We start from the raw sequence: 18181 nt of genomic DNA on the forward strand, positions 1-18181 counted from the left end.
AATAACTCACTTCATGGGGCTGACCCACTCTAAACTGAAAATGTGAGGGAAGATGCTGAGTGCCCCGGCTCCTGCCGAACTCGGACATGAAGCTGCCTGGTGCCACCCAAGAGGCGCTGCGCTTTGCAGGCCCAGAATCAAAGGCCTTGTCTTGGCAGTGGTGTCGGCTGCCAAGAGATGGTGAGGTGGGAGCTACTACGGGATTTCAAATTGCGTAGTCTCCCACAGACATATCATGACAAGAACGCTGATACCTCATCTAATTAAGCTCTGGCGTTATTACTACCAGGCAGAGTTGCACTAGGAAATTTTACATATAAAGTCACTGAAAACGTTAAGTGTGCTTCTGACCAAGGATAGTACAGGTCTTAAAATAAACTCTGTAATTAGGGGGAAGGTTAGTGCAGGGGAGAGGTCTGAGTAATTGCTAGGGACAGGCTCTTACAGGGGTGGTGTGAAGGATGAGGAGGTGGTCAGTGCCACAAGGGAGCAAACCGCATGATTTCCACCGTCTTGCAAAACACACAGCAACTGGAGGGTTATGATTTAATAGCGTTTCTTATTGCCTTGTGCTGGTTTGTCCCCAAAGAGAGCAATTTTGGACCTGAAACACCTCTAACCAGGGTAGATATAAACTGCTCCAGAGGTGTCAGGGGTCCGCCATGGCCTTTGCTGTGAGGGAAGCGCCTCTGCGGGGCTACAGGAAGCGACGTCACGGCCCCGCCCCGCGGTGCATGCCGGGAACAGCGTCAGCCCGTCCCGTGAGGTAGCGCGGTGCACGCTGGGAATGGCGGTACCTAACGGAGAGAGGCAGCGCGGTGCGCCCCGGGGGTGCCCCCGCCCAGGTGAGGCGGCGCGGTGCGGCCTGTACCTGCCGGTAGCTGCCCGTGCGTCTCGGGACGCTCCGGCCCTCGGCGGTACCGGTGGCTGAGGGAGCGCGTACACCTGGTTGCCGCGACAACGGCCGACCCAGTTCTCCTCCAATCACTGCGCCCGTTACTCTGGGCCCTCCGGCAGCCGCCCAATCACAGGCGAACTCTCAGAGCCGCCGTGCGCGCGGTTGGTTAAGGTGGCTCGGAGGAGCCTGGTTGCGCATGCGCCTTAAGGCGGCTCTGGCGGCCGGGTGGGCCCTGCCGGAGCCGGAGCCGCCTCCGGGGCAGGCGGCGGGGGAGGCCGGGCCGTGCGGGGAGGGATGGGCGCCGCCGGGTGAAGGCGGTGGGGTGCCGCGGTTGTCCCTGGAGCCCTGGGTCGAGGAGCGCTCCCTCCTCCCCTCGGGACCGGGGCTCCGGGAGGCCTGGCCCCGGAGCAGGGCGCCGCCGCCACAGCCCCCGCCCCGCCCCGCCCGAACGAACGGCGGAACCCGGCTCCGTCCTCCCGCCCGCCTCCCCGGGGCCCTGCGCCTCAGACGGGCTCGGCCCATAGGCTGGGCCAGGCCCGACCCCCGCCCGGCAGCCAGTCCTCGCCGGCAGCCGGGGCCCGGCCCCGGACTGACAGGGCTGGCGGCAAATCGGAGGGGCCGGGCAGGAACCGAACGCGGCGCTCGGCCGGGAACCGAAGTTGAGGGCCAAAGGCGCGGGCCAGGGGGGCGGAGTGCGCGGGCCGCTCCCTGAGGGAGCAGGTGAGTGCGCGGGGCCGCCGGGGCAGGCCGCCTCTCCCCCCTCGGCGTTGCGGGTTTTCCGGAGGGTTTTTGTCGGGGACAAACCGCCGCTGAGGTCCGGCTGCGGGGCTGGGCTGGGCAGGGCGGCCTGAGCCGGGGAGGGTGTCCTGGGGGCACCCCCTGCCCTCAGCCAGGCTCTGCTCTGCCCGGGCAGGGTTTCCCCACGATGGGAGGGGGCTTTGCCCCCACCTCCTGTCACAGCGGGTGTTTGTGCCCTTCCATGGCTTGGCTGTCCTGCTACCACTGCACCCCCCACGCTGGAGGCACTGGGGCAGCCCCTGAGTTAAAGTAATCTCTCACAGGCTAAGGTTGGCCAAGAGGGTTTGGGGCCTGAGTATGGGATGGGTCCTACTATGTCAGGATGTGACCACAGGCCAATTTCCCAGGGTCTGAGTGTAAGGGGTGCTCAGCCTGCACCGTTTCGGGTGGTCTTTGAGTGGACCAAGGACTTGTCCCTTGTGAGGGTCACACCCCTGCAATGGCTGTACAGCGGCATCCCCCTCTGTACAAAGGGGTCTTTCCACCAGGGTCCGTGGCTCAGGGTTGCTGATGCTCCCTGAGGTCTTTGGTGAGAGGAGCCATGCAGGGACTTCAGCCCGCTCTGCTGTGTGCGGTGCTTTCCAGACACCTGCAGTGAGTCTGGCTCTTAAGGAATTCAGCCTCCAAACTCCACTCACAGCAATTACACTGAAATGACCTCTGTTTGCATGACGAGCAGCACTGTCATCCCCAGCACGTGGGGTTGGCGTGACTAATGTAATGCTGCGTCCTGAACAAAGAACAGAGGTACGCAGGCAGTAGAGAAATGAAAAGCAGGGCTTGGAGGACTTTTTGATACGAGCTTTCCAAATGGCAAGGCCTGGTATTAAATGCCAGCTGAATATGTCACCTTTGGGGCCAAGCCAGTTTGTGAGCTCTTGTAAAGCAAGGTCTGTGCAAGTTTCTGTGTTTAAGTCTTTGTAGGAAAGCATTTAAACTCTACTTTCTCTGCTGATAGGTGCAGTTTGATTCCAGGGAGTTTTCTGTGGCCTGTCCTTCAGCAGGATTTCATTGTAGGTTTTGGACCATTAAGTTCATTTAACCTAATTCTATATTTTTAAATTTTTTCCCTCAGTGTCACCTTGGAGGAATATAACCTTGCTGCCCCACTGACTGGCTGGAAATACTGGCTCATCTACACTTCTGCCTGCAGTGCCTGCCCTATCTCAGTGGAGCCTGGTGGGGGAAGAAAAGCAGCAGACAGGCTACACAGAATTTTTTTGTGCTTTGCTGAACTAATTGTTGCTTGCCTAAACAAAAGAGGATGGATGGGAAGAAGTGGTACCACCAAGCTACAGATGAGGTGGTTCCAGCAGGGTCCAAGCCTCTTCTTTAAAGAGAAGTTCCAGCATCAAAGAGGCTGAAAAGCAAATCCTTCAATCATCCAAAATGGAAGGAGGCAATGGTCCAAATCTGCAACTTCAGCAACTCCCGTTGGCCACAGCAGCGGTTTCTGTGCAGCCACACACTGACTCCTTTTCTTACAAGGTCAGATTTCTACCGCAGTCTATCCCTAGAAGGCCCTAACTATTCAAGTAAGCTGATAATGCCACTGTATTTTGGTTATTTTTTTTTCAGGAAGTACACTTTGTATTTAGCCATGCCTGGAGGTCCCAGTCTATTATATGCTGTGTATATAAGCAGTGAGAGAAAGAAAGAGAAATTCTGTGTCTCAAAGAGCTAGACAATGTGAAGAAAGAATGTCTGGCAGTTAAAAGATCATGTGGATGTCTAAAGGTGGTTAGGTGCAATAAATCCTGCTGGGTGCCTTTTCAGACTAACCCATACATCAGTAATTGAGGTCAGATGTTCTGGTCTGCTGTATATTCAAGTGCTTGAATTTCAGGTGGGTCAGCCCATGGTCATGCAGAGAGCCTGCAGCTGAGGTAGGGCACACTGCTGTAGTTCCTCCTTATTCAACTGGGAACAGAGCTGTTCCCAAATCAGTTTCCTTTGAATCCCTGATTTCGAAAGTGCTCAGAAAATCCCAGCAAGAATGGCTTTTTTTTTTTTTCACTAGAAAAGGTACTTTGCTGAGAACACAGTCCTAGGTGCCTTGTAAAAGCTGACCAGGCTGCCTGTGGCTTGCAGGCTCTCACAGTCCAGAAGCCAGTCCCAAACCTGTGCTGCATGTAGGGGCTTTTCAACTGAGGCACCATGTCCTCCCTGTCTTCTAAACTGAAGTCCAGTTGCTGAACCAGTAAACTGTGCTGAGCTTCTCTGGCTACATCTGTAATCACACAGTGACATTTTCCAGCCAACTTTACTGTCTTTTGTGGGAAGATACCTCGTGTGTTTTTGAATGAAGCTGCTTGGGTGAATCTTATTTTCGTGCATCCTGATAAAGAGCTTCTTGTTCCACTGATAAGAACTTGAAACCTCAAAGACTTACTATGTATGAGAAAATCAAGAATAGTATATTTACTGTTAAGGGAGGAACACAAATGTGAGCTCAGTTATCCCAAATCAATCAAAGCAAGTACTCCACTGTATCTTGGAGACCTCCACTGAAATGAAAAGTGCTAATGACATCTAATGAGACTTAGACAGTTGTTGGAAGAACACAAACACTAAATAGCCTGGCTTAGCCTCAGTCTCTTCTGTTCACTCCTAATGTACGTTTCCTTTGTGTCTCAGCCTGCTTTACATCCTTTTTTATTTCAAATTCTGTCTTTAGACCGTGAGAATTATTGCAGAGCTGGAAATGCTGATGTAGAAGGGGTTGGGAGCTTGCTAGGAGTTGCTACCAGTTTCACAGATTTGGAATGTAGCCACAGGGAACTTGCCTGAATTGCCCTAGATCACGTAGAAAGGGAGGAAGATAAACAGAGAGATTTTATTGACAGGTGATCTAGGACCTGCTTTAAAAGTCTGCTCTTCTTCAGGTTGTGCAAAAAGCTCCAACTTCCTTCAGGGTCCAGTGGCTAAATTTAATATCTGTGTGTTTACTTTGTTTTTACAGGAGAACTTGATTGGTGCATTACTAGCTATTTTTGGGCATCTTGTTATCAGCATTGCACTCAACCTCCAGGTGAGTATCACGAAGCAAATATTGATCCTGCCTCAAGCATCCTGCATTAAAAAGCATCAAGCACACCAAAGATTCTTTGCCTTTATTTTCTTTTCTAGAAATACAGCCACATCCGACTGGCAGGTTCCAAAGACCCCCGAGCCTACTTCAAAACCAAGACATGGTGGTGTGGACTGTTTCTGCTGGTGCTGGGTGAACTGGGAGTGTTCTCCTCTTATGCCTTTGCTCCTCTTTCACTGATTGTGCCACTCAGCGCAGTGTCTGTTATAGGTAAGGAGGAAAGAGACAACAGCCATGCAAGTCTGAGTGCCTTCCAGTGTGAGATTGCTGATCATTGGACTGATACATAACTCACTGTTTCTCTCTCCTTTTTTTATAGCTAGTGCAATCATAGGAATTATATTTATTAAAGAAAAATGGAAGCCCAAGGATTTTTTGAGTAAGTTCCACAGTTCCTTTTCATTTTTCTTCTCTGCTTACAAGCCATTCAACACATAGCATGGCCTCTCAAAAATCATAATTAGAGAGATGGCAAGATCTCCATTAGCTAGAAGTAGTATGTCATCTCATCCACTGTTTGTTAAAAGTTGATTTTTTTTTTTTTTTTGTTCTGACTTGTGCCAAATCATCTGAATCTCACAGATATCAGAAATACATGGAAATGGTGTTTGTTTGCAGGATTTGAGAATCGTGGCTCTCTGGGCTGAAGCTGCAGCGTAGGGCCTTGACTCTGCAATAGCATAGGCACGACTGAATCAGCTGAATTTCATACATGTGCAAGTGTTTGCAGAACTGGGGCATTCAGTCTTCCATTTCCTACAAGATGGGCTGCGGGCAGTGCCAGGCACAGGATAAGCCCCAGATATAGAACTTGTAGCTCCTGTTTGTTTAGCAGATGCTACCTGGTATGAGCTTTTTTCCTCAACTCACAGCACACACATTGCCTAAGGTTTTTTTGGTTCTAGTATTTTGAAAGCGGGGCATGAAGGGCAGAGAAATGAGTCATTCAGAGGAATGTGCATGATGTCATTGATGGTCACTGTGCACGTGTGATATTAATTCCATGCATCCACACTAACCCACTAACTTTGTTCTCTCTTTTTCTTTTTTTTTCTGTCCTTTGGTTGCCAAAGGGCGCTATGTTTTGTCCTTTGTAGGCTGTGCTTTGGCAATTGTTGGAACTTACCTGCTGATAACATTTGGACCTAACAGTCATGAGAAGATGACAGGAGAAAATATCACTAGGCATTTAGTGAGCTGGCCATTTCTGTTGTATATGGTAAGATGGCCCATAAAATGTGGGACAGTTTTCTCCTATATACCTGATTGGGAGTTTCATTTCAAGTACCATTTTTCCTTATGGTTACTAGCAATATTCCTTGTACTTGCTAATGAACCTATGCCAGCTTCTTCCAGTGTCAGTTCCACACAGGCACGCACAATTTGGAACTCTCCCATTCTTTCTCTGAATTAATCTGGTAGGACTTAAATATCTTTAACTGAAAAGTTTTTAAAATACCTTGCTGTCTCCCTGATATGTCAGCTTCAGCCTGTGGCACTAGTACTGATGGCTGCTGAGAGCAACTGCTCCAGAGGGGTCCAAATACTGTGCTTGCATCTGTGCTTCTTCTGGTTTGACTTTGGAGCTATCAGTCTCTTATTGAAAATCTTGTGAAATCTATTGCTTTTTCATGGAGATGATAAGTTTGGCTGTGAAATAAGATGTGTGCTGCAGGGATCACTTAAAGAACCTCATTACAGAAAGTAGGCTGAGATCTCTGATGTGACTATTCAGTCAGGATTATTTGATCTGCTGCTTTACCATGAATATAACTTCAGAATTGTCTCATGTTTCCTGTTCTGTAAGAAGCTATTCAATATCTCATCTAATTAGAATCTAAGATCATGCTGAATTTGATCTGTGTTTGTGTGGGATCCTTTGATTTGCTCTTTTGTGTAATTCTAATGTTTGACTGGCTCAGAATCCCATTTACTGCCAACCCTGTACACCCCACATCTTTTAATATTCTCATTTCTATCTTTTGTAGCTTGTGGAGATCATCGTATTCTGCCTGCTGCTATATTTTTACAAGGAGAAAAACGCAAACTACATTGTAGTTATTCTTCTGCTGGTAGCTTTGCTGGGTAAGTTGATATGGACTTGTAAAATCTTCTAACTCTGGCTTATAACAGTAAACTACAGTAAACTGAGGCATCTATGCTGATAGGGAATTATATTGACCTAATTAATGTCATAAAATGCACCAATCTACTCCAGGAATGTTACTACAAATTAGAGAAAGCTAATATCTTTCAGTGATGTTTAAGAATTTTGCAAATGAGCTTTGAGCAATTAAGACTTATTTCCCATAAGGACAAATAATCTGCCAAATACAGAAAGTGCAAGTTCTTTATTAGTGTTCTTAATTTTAATCTGTGCATGCAAAGCATGGTACAATATCTTATCCATTGAATGGATAAGGAAGGCTGATTCAGTGATGAAAGAGGATTTGACATACAAGAATCTTCTTGGCTCTGGGAAGATTTGCTGTGTTGCTAAAGAAATGATAAATACCCTGCCATGCCAGTATGTCCCTGTTTAAATTGGGAGAGCCTCTGGACATGGGGTCAAATGATGCTTTTGATATCCTTGTAGCCTACAGTGGGATCCTACAGTGACTTTGGAAAGGCCAGGATTTCACTTGTACCTTTCTCCACATTAATCTGTTTTTTTTTTTTTAAGAAACTGCAATGAATTAAACTTTAAAAAGGATAAATAATAGCAAGGCAGTGACGCAGCCCGATGTGCTGTTGAATCTATGTCAGAGTCTTCAATTTTTGCTGTTTACGCAATTTCAGTCACTGCAGTGTCTTGTCGTCTTCTTTTTTTTTTTTTTAACTGTTTGGGGCTGGATTTCAGCAGCTGATGCCTCAGAGGCTGCATGAATCACAGACAAAGCAACTGTTCTAATTCTGAATGGCCTTGACTTGGGCTTTCAAGAAATGGAAAGGAAGTAGGCTCTTTCTGATTCTTGTTTTGAAACCTTCCTTAGCTTTATTAACCAAGCCAACATGGCATCAGAAATGAAAATTTGCATCCTTCCATCATGTGATTGCACAACACCGTTTAAACAATTAAAAAAGACAGTAAATGCTCCCGGTCCTGTAGAGAAGAGAACTGTGATACAGAAAGGTTAATTGATTTATTGAAGGTCACTGTGGTGAAGTTGTTGGGACTAAAACTGGCAGAGTTGGGGATAAAATACGCCCTTTGCATCCTTGTTTGCCCTGGCAATTCAAGTTCTTGTAGATCTTGGGTTTGTTTGCAGCTGCCTGTCATGTAGGGAGCGAATGTGCAGCGTTCCTGTCCCGTTGGGCACGTATCAGCGCTTCAGCTGTGTCTTGGTAAACATTCACAGGTTCCATGACTGTTGTGACCGTGAAGGCTGTGGCAGGCATGATTGTTGTCTCGATACAAGGAAACTTACAACTCGACTACCCTATATTTTATATCATGTTGGTGTGCATGATTGCTACAGCGATCTTTCAAGCAACGTAAGACATTCACTCTCTTTTTGTCTATAGTTGTGCTGGTTTCAGTGGGTCAGTCGTTAGTGGGCTGTTTGTTATCCATTCCAGGAATGCTGATCAAATTTTAGAATAATTATCCATTCTCTTGTGTGACCTGTCCTCACACCCATGTCACGGGAGCCTGGAATAGTGGTGTTCTTTGCTTTTCCATGTAGTGACACTGCCAAGTAGTTTTTAATCCCAAATTTATACATCATTCAAGTATTTGCAAAACAATGTTAGGAATAACATGGAATAAATGTAATAAAGTAGCTGTGCACTGGCTGAAATAAAAGTGCAGAATCAGTGTTGTTGATGATGTGTCCATTTTTTTCCCCCTCTGCACTTGTAATAACATAAAAAGCTGGTAGCAGCAGGGATGAAAAGCTGTTCAAAATGGGAGTGACATTCTGGCCCTACGGTCCATGGCAGTAATTTCATTGCCTTTAGTCAGTATAGCCATAAGGCTTACTCCTCCATCATTTATATTAATTCCAAGGGATGCTGCTGCAGGTTTAGTGAGAAAGAGAATAAAGTTTCTTAAATTTATTCATCACTTTGGAAACGTATTTCCAAAAAGGAGACCTGTACTAGTCCATGATAACTGCTACACAATTGGAGTATCCTTCCCAAACCAACCCCTGTTGTCTGTCATTGTATTGCAGATTTTTAGCTCAAGCCTCCCAGCTGTATGACTCCTCTCAGATTGCCAGCATCAGCTATATCCTGTCCACAACAGTAGCGATCACAGCAGGTAACACTCAACACAATGGTGTGTTGGTCCTTTCTAAAAGAAGGGCAAAAGATTTTGGAAAATAATCCTCGCTTACAGACGAGGACGGTGAACACTCAGCAAGATGATGACTTGTATTTTCTTGTCATCTCTCTTCTGTAGCTGGCTTTGGTTCTTATTTCTTTCCATAAATGTGAATTATCCCATTGGACTGTGTTAAATTTTCTGCTAAGTTCTGTCATTTTGTTTAAGTGCATGAGAACTTAGTTTGAGACTGTATTGCTCACACCATGCTAGCGTGTAGAAGAGGGTGATGTATGCTCTTAGATGTGCAACTTGAATACACAGCTAAAATTTCTCCATGTGTAATTTTATCTAGATTTTGTTCAAATGTATGTGATACAGTGTATAAACGTATTTGCTTCCTCTGTACAAAGGTGTTAGATTCTCTTCCCAATAGTCTTGTTTGCCTTGTATCTCTAATGCAGCTGCTCACAGCTTTATAGGCACTTTTCTTTCTGAACAGTTTACTCCAGTTTCAGCCCTTGCCCACATAGGAGAAGCTTTGTCTGCATGAACAAAGATGAGCGTTTTAATCCGCCTTGGGCTTCAAACCTGACAAGCAGCATTTTTAAGGTTTTGTTCTTCAGTTAGACATGAGCAAAACTGGGGGAAAAAAAACAATCAAACAACCAAACCAAAACCCCAACACCGGAGAAATCCATCACTGTCAAGCAGATGCACTACTATCTGTGTAAACAGTAATGCCCTTCTAGGTATATAAGGGCAATAGCTCCCCCTGTAAATTACACATTGCCTTTGAATGCTCTTCAATGTCATGGGACAGTGTGGGCTGCTCTTTGGATAATGTTTATTTCCTGTCATGTTCCAAGCCATAGGCTGCTCTCAGATTCATTGGGTTATTTACTCTACTTCAATTAGAAATGTAAAGAGTAGGAGCCAGAATGCGTGTCCTGTTGACATCCAGGACACCAAGGATACGTGTCGTTTTATAGGTTTGAGCTGTATATACTTGTTTGGGGTCAAGAGTTTGTATCCTGTTGTAGTTAGAGAGACACAATTTGGTTTGTCATTCAGACTTCAGAAATACAGTCTCTTGTTTATGTGGTAACCACTGTTGTGTGGTGAGAATTTGGCTCAGGCTTTATTAGCACAGTGACCTGCAATAGTTCCAGCAGTGTTTCCTTCACAACCGCCTACCCCAATGCGGAAAGATTTGTACTAGTTGCTGGGCTGCTGCACAGATTTACTTGCATCTATATTAGTTACACCAGTATAACTATTTCCGTAGTGAAATTCTAAAAGATTTATCAAAATTTCCTTTTCAAGGAGCAACTTTTTACTTGGACTTCACCGGCGAAGATGTTCTCCATATATGTATGTTTGCACTTGGGTAAGTGTTTAACGTTTCCTTGGTAGAAAACTGGAAAGTATTTGTTAATATGACTAAAACTTAAAAAATACATACCAATCTATCTCTATATATATTGGAGGTACGTGCTGTCTTGGAGAGGAGGGCAAACTGAAAGCAGTTTTGCTGTTAGAGCAGACAATGGCTCATAGAGCCCAGTATCTTATCTGAGTGATGATGGATGCTCTAGAGGAATTGTATAACGCTCAGTTACGCGTAATTGTACAACATCAAACACTAAATCCCTTACTGACTGTACTGGAGTCCTGTTTCTTAGGGCATGGACACTCCCACAATGCAGATATGATCAGTAAAGCATTTGCTGTGTAACTCAGTATTTAGTCCTAGGACAGTGTCTTGATGTGATTAGCTCGCCATAATCAGGGGACATTCTGAAATGTCTTTCACATTAGTACAGAAAAAAACAATTGGGAGATTAATGTTTTGGACCGCACCTTTCTCTGTCAACAAACTCTAAGAATCAAGATTGACAGTTGTTAGTGTGTTTACCTATGGGAAACCTTTCAAAGGTCAGGCTGCTAAATCCTGGAATTTCATCAAAGAAAACCAGATTTTGATATGCTTCCTTTCCCCTTAGTCAAGGTTAATTAATTAACGTGAAAACTTTTCCCTGTGTTTTGATAAAGAAAAGGTGAAACTGTTCTGGTTGCTAGGTGGACTTCAGTACTGTTGAAGAGGGTTATTCAGCTGAGAGAGTTGCAATATTACCTCCTCTCCCTTTTCACAGTTATCTCAGTAGATCTTGTCTTCTCTCTCAGGTGCCTCATAGCATTTCTAGGAGTCTTTCTGATCACAAGAAATAGGAAGAAATCTGTACCGTTTGAACCTTACATATCGATGGATGCTATGCCAGGTAACAGTAACAATACAGTGGTTTATCAGTCTTTCTTTTTTAAGTGTTGGGCTTCACTGTGAAAGCTCAAGCTTTAGGCTCTGTTAAGTATCCAGATATATCAGGCAGCTGTGGTGTTTTCTAGTTTTTCCTTCTCTTGTTTGTTTGCGCCTTGTGAGGGGTACATGCCTGTTTTGCCTGGAGCAGAGAAGAGATGATGTGCCACTTGGATGCCACTTATTCTGGGTCCTCTGACACCAGGGGGGATGTCATACTTTGTCAGAACAGCCTTGTCCAGTTGGCTTCTATCTGGGAAGATGAACTAGTTTTGAGCATATGCTTGGGACTGGGCTTGGTCTTCATCCAGCAGGAAGCACTGATTATTGGGGAAGGCTGAGGTATGTTGCAGGAGGTAGAGGCCAGGGGAAGCAGAAATTTCTTTTGGGAAGTACAGCTAAGCTCTCTTTCTGGTGAGCTGTATAAAAGATATACAGCACTTGATAAATAACAGACTGCCATACCTCATTTACTTGAAGATTATTTCTCCATTAGTTGCTTTAGTGCTAAGCAGAAAAACATTATGTCTTTCATTTAACACTCAAGGAACTGATGAGCCGCATATCACGAACGCTGAGACGTGATAATTTGCTGATTTAACAGAGTGCAGGAAGAATGCAGTTTTGTTCCTAAGCATTTAATCCCTGTCTTTGCTCTTTTCAGGCATGCAGAATATGCACGATAAAGGGATTGCAGTTCAGCCTGACCTCAAAGCTTCTTTTTCTTACGGTGCCCTAGAGAACAATGACAACATGCCGGAAATTTATACTCCAGCTACACTGCCGATCGTGCAGGAGCAACATGGTTCCAAAGGAGTTTCTGCTCCACCCTACCGGGTGCTGGAGCACAGCAAAAAGGAGTGAGTGACCTTTAAGGAACTGATTTGAATCGTCAGAAGTATGACCTTTATTTATTTACCCATTAAAATATAAGCAAGTGTAAAGCCAACCTTGATCTAGTTTAAAGTTCGTCTCAAACTTAACTTTCAAGGCTGATTATTAAAATAAACAACTCTTTATAGTTGTGAAGTTGAAAGCATTCGTCTTAGCAAGAAATAAATCACAGTTCTCCATTGAAGGCTGCTGACTGGAAGCGTGAAATGGTGAGTGCGGTATCATGGCGGTATGAAACCGATGAGATAGCAGATGCTGTGAAAACACAGAGCTGTGGGAAGAGAAGTGACTGTGCAATTTTTAGTCCTGCTGGGAGTGCGTTTATCTCCAAATAGAAGTTTTCAGGAGTTGCCCACAGAGAGAGGAGGGCAGGATTTCATCTTTCATATATAGAGACTGTGATGGATTTCCAGAGAAGTTGTAAATCCTCATGTCTCCAGCGTGACCACCAAACTACCTTAACATGGCAATAAAATGTAATTGTTTTCAAGCATGAATACTGAACTTGCTGTGTCTTTGGAGCAGTGTCTTTGGTTACAGTAAGCAAGCTGCTTTATTCCTTCAAAACATGAATCTTGGGCACTTCCTGTACAGCTGTTCTCTGGCCAGTGTTGAACATGTGCACTGGGGATGTGAATTGTTTTTATAGCCCTGCTGGATTCCGTGGCCGCTTAGAACAAAGATTATTTGTCAGTTTTATGGTTTCAGAGCAGGAGCTTCAAGTTGTATTAAATGGTGCAGAGGGAACACTGTAGAGTGTGAGAACAAGAAGGAATGAGAAGAGTAATGTGACTGGTATCTGGTGGGGATTTTTTGTAGTTCTTGATGAGGTCCTAATTCTCTATCGCTTTTATTTTCTTTCTGGTTGAAGCAGGATTTCCAGCTTTGTTTAGTGGTCCTAAATGCTTAAAGGTGTTGACGTTCCTTAGTTAAAAAGCTTAGTCTAGGTGTTATAGGCTGGGATTCCCCCCCCACCCCTTTTTTTTTTTTTCTTTAAAAAAAGATACTGGTCTAATATTGTGAATGACCAAAGAAGAAAAAAGCAGCATACACAGTCTGGCACTCAGTGAGTGAGGACTGTAAGAATAATGGAGCATTGTGTACTCATGATATTTATCTTTCCAGCTCCCAAGAGATGGCTAGAAGCTGATATGAAGGGAGAATAGACACAGGGGTGGGGTGGAACTGTCAAGTGAAAAGGTCGAAGTACAATGTCTACTGGCATATGCAAGTTACACGGGCACTTCGATATAATCATCTTCTCTAAAGGCTGTTGTTTTGCTGGGAAACAGAATTTTAAGTCTGCTCGGTGTGTCTTGGACTGTATGCATAGGGGAGTTCCTCCAGGACCTTAGAATACTTCATTTGAAGTATTGTGTTCTGCACATTTTTAAGTGGTTACTCTGATACCAAGCGGCTTGGGAGGATCTTAGACTTGCAACACTGGCTGCTTTTTTTTTTTTATTTTTAAATTAACTGATGGCCACTTTCCATTCCAACTACCGAAAATTCCCAAGAACTCCACTGACTTGTATATAGTTATTCCAGGTTCTTGCTATTGTATGTGATAACAGAACTGTTCTTTTGCATATGTTTGCCTTGCCAGCTATGAATACTAATTCAATATGGAAATACTTGAGATTGCTTTGGCATTTTTGTGCAGCTTGGAAAAATTATAACACACCCTCCCCCCCAAGAGCAGATACCTGGTGGCTGTACGTGTGCCTATATGTGAAGTTTCTTCACCAGCTTGGCATGTCTGACAATCCAGATCTTATCAGTGGCATCCCATACACTAGAGCTTATGAAATCTCAAGAAATAACAGCTTTTCTTTTACCCTCAATACTTTTTGTATTTAAGTAAGATAACAATGTTAATGGGCTAATACTGCCAGACCATTAATCTTCTTGGAGTTGCAGTGGCACTGATTTACTACCTTTGGCTTTGTATCCCCAGTAATCAATTGTTTGTGAATTTATGTGCAGCTTTTGTTCATTAACAATACAAAACAAAGCAGTACAGGGGAGGCTGAGTGGGAAGGGTACAAGAACGCTGGCTTTTCTTATCTCTTCCCTTTTAATCAATGAGGCAGTAGCTGTTCTGACCTATTAGTTCTCAAACCACAGAAACATACTGTTTTAAAACAAGCTGTGCTAAACCATGCATAGCTACAAACTCCACTTTTTACATGGCAATATTCTCTGTGTTTAATTATTACAGATGTTGCTGTGGGCTGCTTTCTGGCCTGATTCCATGATTTTTTTTGCAGTAAGCTGCCCAGATTCTCCACAGCCCTGCAGTCTGAGCACTGACCGACTCCTGGCCTGACCCTCCTCTCTGCCAGAGAGCCTGCAGTTGTCAGCACGTGACTGTCTTCTACTCTGGGTGAAATTTCCTCCAGCCATAACCTGAGCTTTTGTATTATTGTGGTATTTTGGCCCTTTTCTCTCAAAGACTCTAAAGGCAAGAGTCTTGCTCCAAAGCTTTATATAACTATGTTTTATTTACACAGTCTGTGTGTGTTTAAATAATTCTACTTAATAATGACAGTTCCCTTTACCTGCAGTGAGACTTGCTTTTGGAAACTTCCTGACAAAGGACTCCAAGGGAGGTGATGGCTGTTTCTACAGCACATAAATCACAATATTTTTGATTACTCCATTGTGCCACCTTAGTAGAGCCTGAGGTGTTCCTTGGGCTATAGGCCCTAACTCAACGCACTGATGTTGCAAGGGTTACATTTTTGCCAGTCTGCATTAGCCACTGTAAGCACAGCAGTAGGACTGCCAGACTGCACCTCGCTCCTGCTTGCTGCCTGTGTTCAATACTTGAATTTTAAAATGTGGAGGGTTTTTTTGTATTTTATGTACTTCCCCCTTTCTTGCTCTTTCTCCCAAGCTTCCAAAAGATTTTATTTTCTGCTCTTCAGCACAGTCTTACAGCTGCCATCTCTGTTGCTGAGAAGGCATCAACAGGGCCCCTAGAAGCCAAACATCTGTTTAACCTTGACTGGAGGACTTCAGCACTCTTTCTAACAGTGGGAGGGTATAGCTCAGGATTGAAATAAACCCCTTACCTTCCTTCCAGTTCAGGAATCAACTGACTGCCCTCTCCTTTACTAAACTGGTAGAATAGCTCCTTCACTCTCTGTCTCCCAGCTGCTTTATCAAATGTGAACTGACATCTATTGCCTCCACACTGCGTGGCTTTTCAATGCACCAGAGCACTTAATACGTTCTCAGTGTATATCTGACATGTGACTTAATGCTGTGGAATACGGCTGAATGTACAAAATGATCTGCCTACAATGTTCTCTTGTTCTCATTAAAATGTGTAAATAAATCAAGCTTTACAGTATTGGACTTAAGGATAACTGCTTAATTTTTCATAAGCAATGTTGCATGTCTATTTAATTCAATTTATCTTTTAGGTGAGACCTTTGGAAATGAAACTTAATAAAAGATTGTGGTAAAACCTATGAGAATTATGGCCTGCTCCATACTCTTGGTATAGCTTTAATCGGCCATAAATATCTTGAGAGAAGTTAAGACAGAATTTAGTTTACTACCCTAAGTACTACGTGCATTCAAAGAATGTCTTTTTTTAACAGGATACGTGTAAATGAAATGCAGATTGTGACAACTCCTGTTTAGGGCTGCAGCATTACTAACACTCGCCATTTTACGTCAGTCCCCAAGAATTTGGTGTCAGCTTTAGGAATCACGCAATTTCCTTTAAAATCTTAGTTTTGCAGGGCTTTAAAAAAATATCTTCGCATTCATTATTTCAGAGAAGAGCTTGAAAATGTGATCCAAATATAGCCTAAAGGAAGGGGGGGGACACACATGACACAAGCCAAATCACAAAACCAAAAGCATTTTATTACTGGTGGCCTGACTCAGATTTTTGCACGCCTGCCAACTCCATACTGAAGCTGAGACACCAGCATGCATCTCCAAGACAGAGAAGACCTCTAACGCTCGTTGGGAACGCTACGCTGTAGGAGATGCCATCCTTCAGATACAGGATATCATGTCTTTGATTGCAAGAGTGGGCAGCTTAAAGGCATTTCCTAACAATGCCATTATGAGATACAAACAGTCATAAATTTAGAATCCTGGCAATGTAGCTTAATGGAATGCTTGCCAACCTAATTAACACTCACCATATGGATTTTAGTCCAGGGGGATAAGTAGAAGATAACCCTCAGGATACTCTTAATTAAATGTATCTCTTGGGGTCCCAAACCACAAATGGAAAAAAAAAAAACAAAACCCAAGAGCATCCTTATCCACTTCGGTGTTAAAACTGCACTTCATAGATGTCCCTGGACACGAGTATTAAAATACTGGCTATCACTTTCCTGAATGCTTGCAGAAGCAGCATACCTAAGCCCCAGAGTTTCTGATAAATGTGGTAGTACTTTGTTAACATACATCATTTAAGGGTCAGTATGTTATATCAGAGCCAACCGTGTTAAGTGCTAATACAAAGAGGTGGCAATTAAGCCAGATGTCAGGATCGTTACAAAAATGCACGCTACAAAAGAGGTGTTCTTACAAGAGTGTTTAAAATGCCCCTGCAATGGACACAAATGTTGGGAGTTTGTGGCATTAAAGCAGAATATATTGCTGGCCAGGGAGGAAGAACACGGTATTGAATTAATAAAGCATGTGATTGCGGCAAGGAAGGCTAAGGCAATTGAGACTAACCAATTACTACCCAAATTTGCACTGCATCTGAACTGCAGAATCCCATATCTGGACAGGTAAAACTGGTCTGACCTTTCTAAAAATGAATTCTACTATGTCCTGTTTTCTTACGAGGGAAAGGTCTGCACTGTGGATACGTTGCAAGCCTGATGAAGAGGACCAGCTTAGTGTTACTTTTTGCCTTTTTTCTGTATCTAAACTTCAGCAGAAAGCATTTCAACTACAGAAATTTCAGTATTTATGTCAAAAATCCTGTCTTCTGGCGTTCCAAGTGAGGACAAAGCTGTTGAACTATGTATTTGTGTCAGTGGAATTCAATAGAGGTTTGTGTGCTTTTTGTGGAGAACTGAATACAACCAAAAAAAGGACGTTGGTTTGTGCTTTGGATGTAGACGCACACAAGCATTCATTTATCACACGGTTCAGATGACCACTGTCTCAAATCATCTCATCGCTGGATTAAGCCATGATTTACTCTGAGAGACAAGTGACACAAACTGTCACTGTTCCCATCTGGCAACTGCCTGAGCGTGTCCACCAGCTGAGGCCAACTCCAAACTAAAACCGATTAACTTTGGCTGCCACCTCAGAGCATAACGCGGGCTGGTGGCAGCAGCAATCCTCACGAGGAGCACAAAGCGCCACAGCACAGGTGCTGCGCTCTGAGTCAGTCCCACGTCCTCTTCTCTGGCTTTAGCCTTCAAGGTCACCCGAGTGTCCTGCCGGGACACCCCGAGGTGCTCCTCTCTCAGGCCTCTAACAGCGTTTCGAGGCTGTTAATTAAAAACATGGAAGAGGCCTCCATCCTCCCTACTTCTCTGCCAGCAGCTCAGCTGCCGACTGCTTCTCCAGAGGCAGTTCCTGGAGCAATCTGCAGCTTTGGAATCAATTCTCATCTCTCCGAGCTCTGTCGTTCCCACAGGGAACGCGGGGAAGCCTTTCCTCGAGGCCAGGCGGGCGGTGGCAGCCCGTTGCCTTGTGAACGATCGATACGTGTAAAAACACCGTTCTTTTCCCCAAAACGCTTCGTGCCCTTTGCTGTGGAGACCCCCGGGCGCCACGGGGGGCGGATACACCTCGCACCCACCGCGGGGAGGCTGCGTGAGGGGAGGCGGGCGGCGGGACCGGGGCCCCGCACCGCCCCTCACGGCGAAGGGGGGGTGAGGCGACTCCCGCCCACCCCGACCTCCGCTGCCCTCCGCG

The 18181-nt window shown here is 44.7% G+C and overlaps 1 protein-coding gene across 4 annotated transcripts; it reads left to right on the forward strand.

Moving 5' to 3' along the window:
* Positions 1 to 759: 759 nt before the first annotated feature.
* On the forward strand, positions 760 to 15697 carry NIPAL3 (NIPA like domain containing 3). Of its 4 annotated transcripts, none has more exons than XM_068417940.1 (13): positions 760 to 845; positions 2772 to 3184; positions 4659 to 4727; positions 4826 to 4997; positions 5107 to 5166; positions 5861 to 6006; positions 6776 to 6872; positions 8147 to 8282; positions 8963 to 9051; positions 10381 to 10444; positions 11242 to 11336; positions 12036 to 12231; positions 14536 to 15697. In XM_068417940.1, exons 2-13 carry the CDS (start codon positions 3086 to 3088, stop codon positions 14576 to 14578), a joined length of 1266 nt encoding a protein of 421 aa, XP_068274041.1. In that variant the 5' UTR covers positions 760 to 845; positions 2772 to 3085; the 3' UTR covers positions 14579 to 15697. The 4 variants fall into 4 exon arrangements, with proteins under 4 accessions (XP_068274041.1, XP_068274042.1, XP_068274040.1 ...); XM_068417941.1 differs by lacking the exon at positions 760 to 845 and adding an exon at positions 1134 to 1618 and having other exon boundaries at positions 5885 to 6006; XM_068417939.1 differs by lacking the exon at positions 760 to 845 and adding an exon at positions 1135 to 1618.
* Positions 15698 to 18181: the final 2484 nt, after the last annotated feature.

The sequence above is a fragment of the Nyctibius grandis genome, chromosome 24 (genome assembly GCF_013368605.1).
Source record: "Nyctibius grandis isolate bNycGra1 chromosome 24, bNycGra1.pri, whole genome shotgun sequence".
In the NCBI taxonomy this organism is placed as follows: domain Eukaryota; kingdom Metazoa; phylum Chordata; class Aves; order Nyctibiiformes; family Nyctibiidae; genus Nyctibius; species Nyctibius grandis.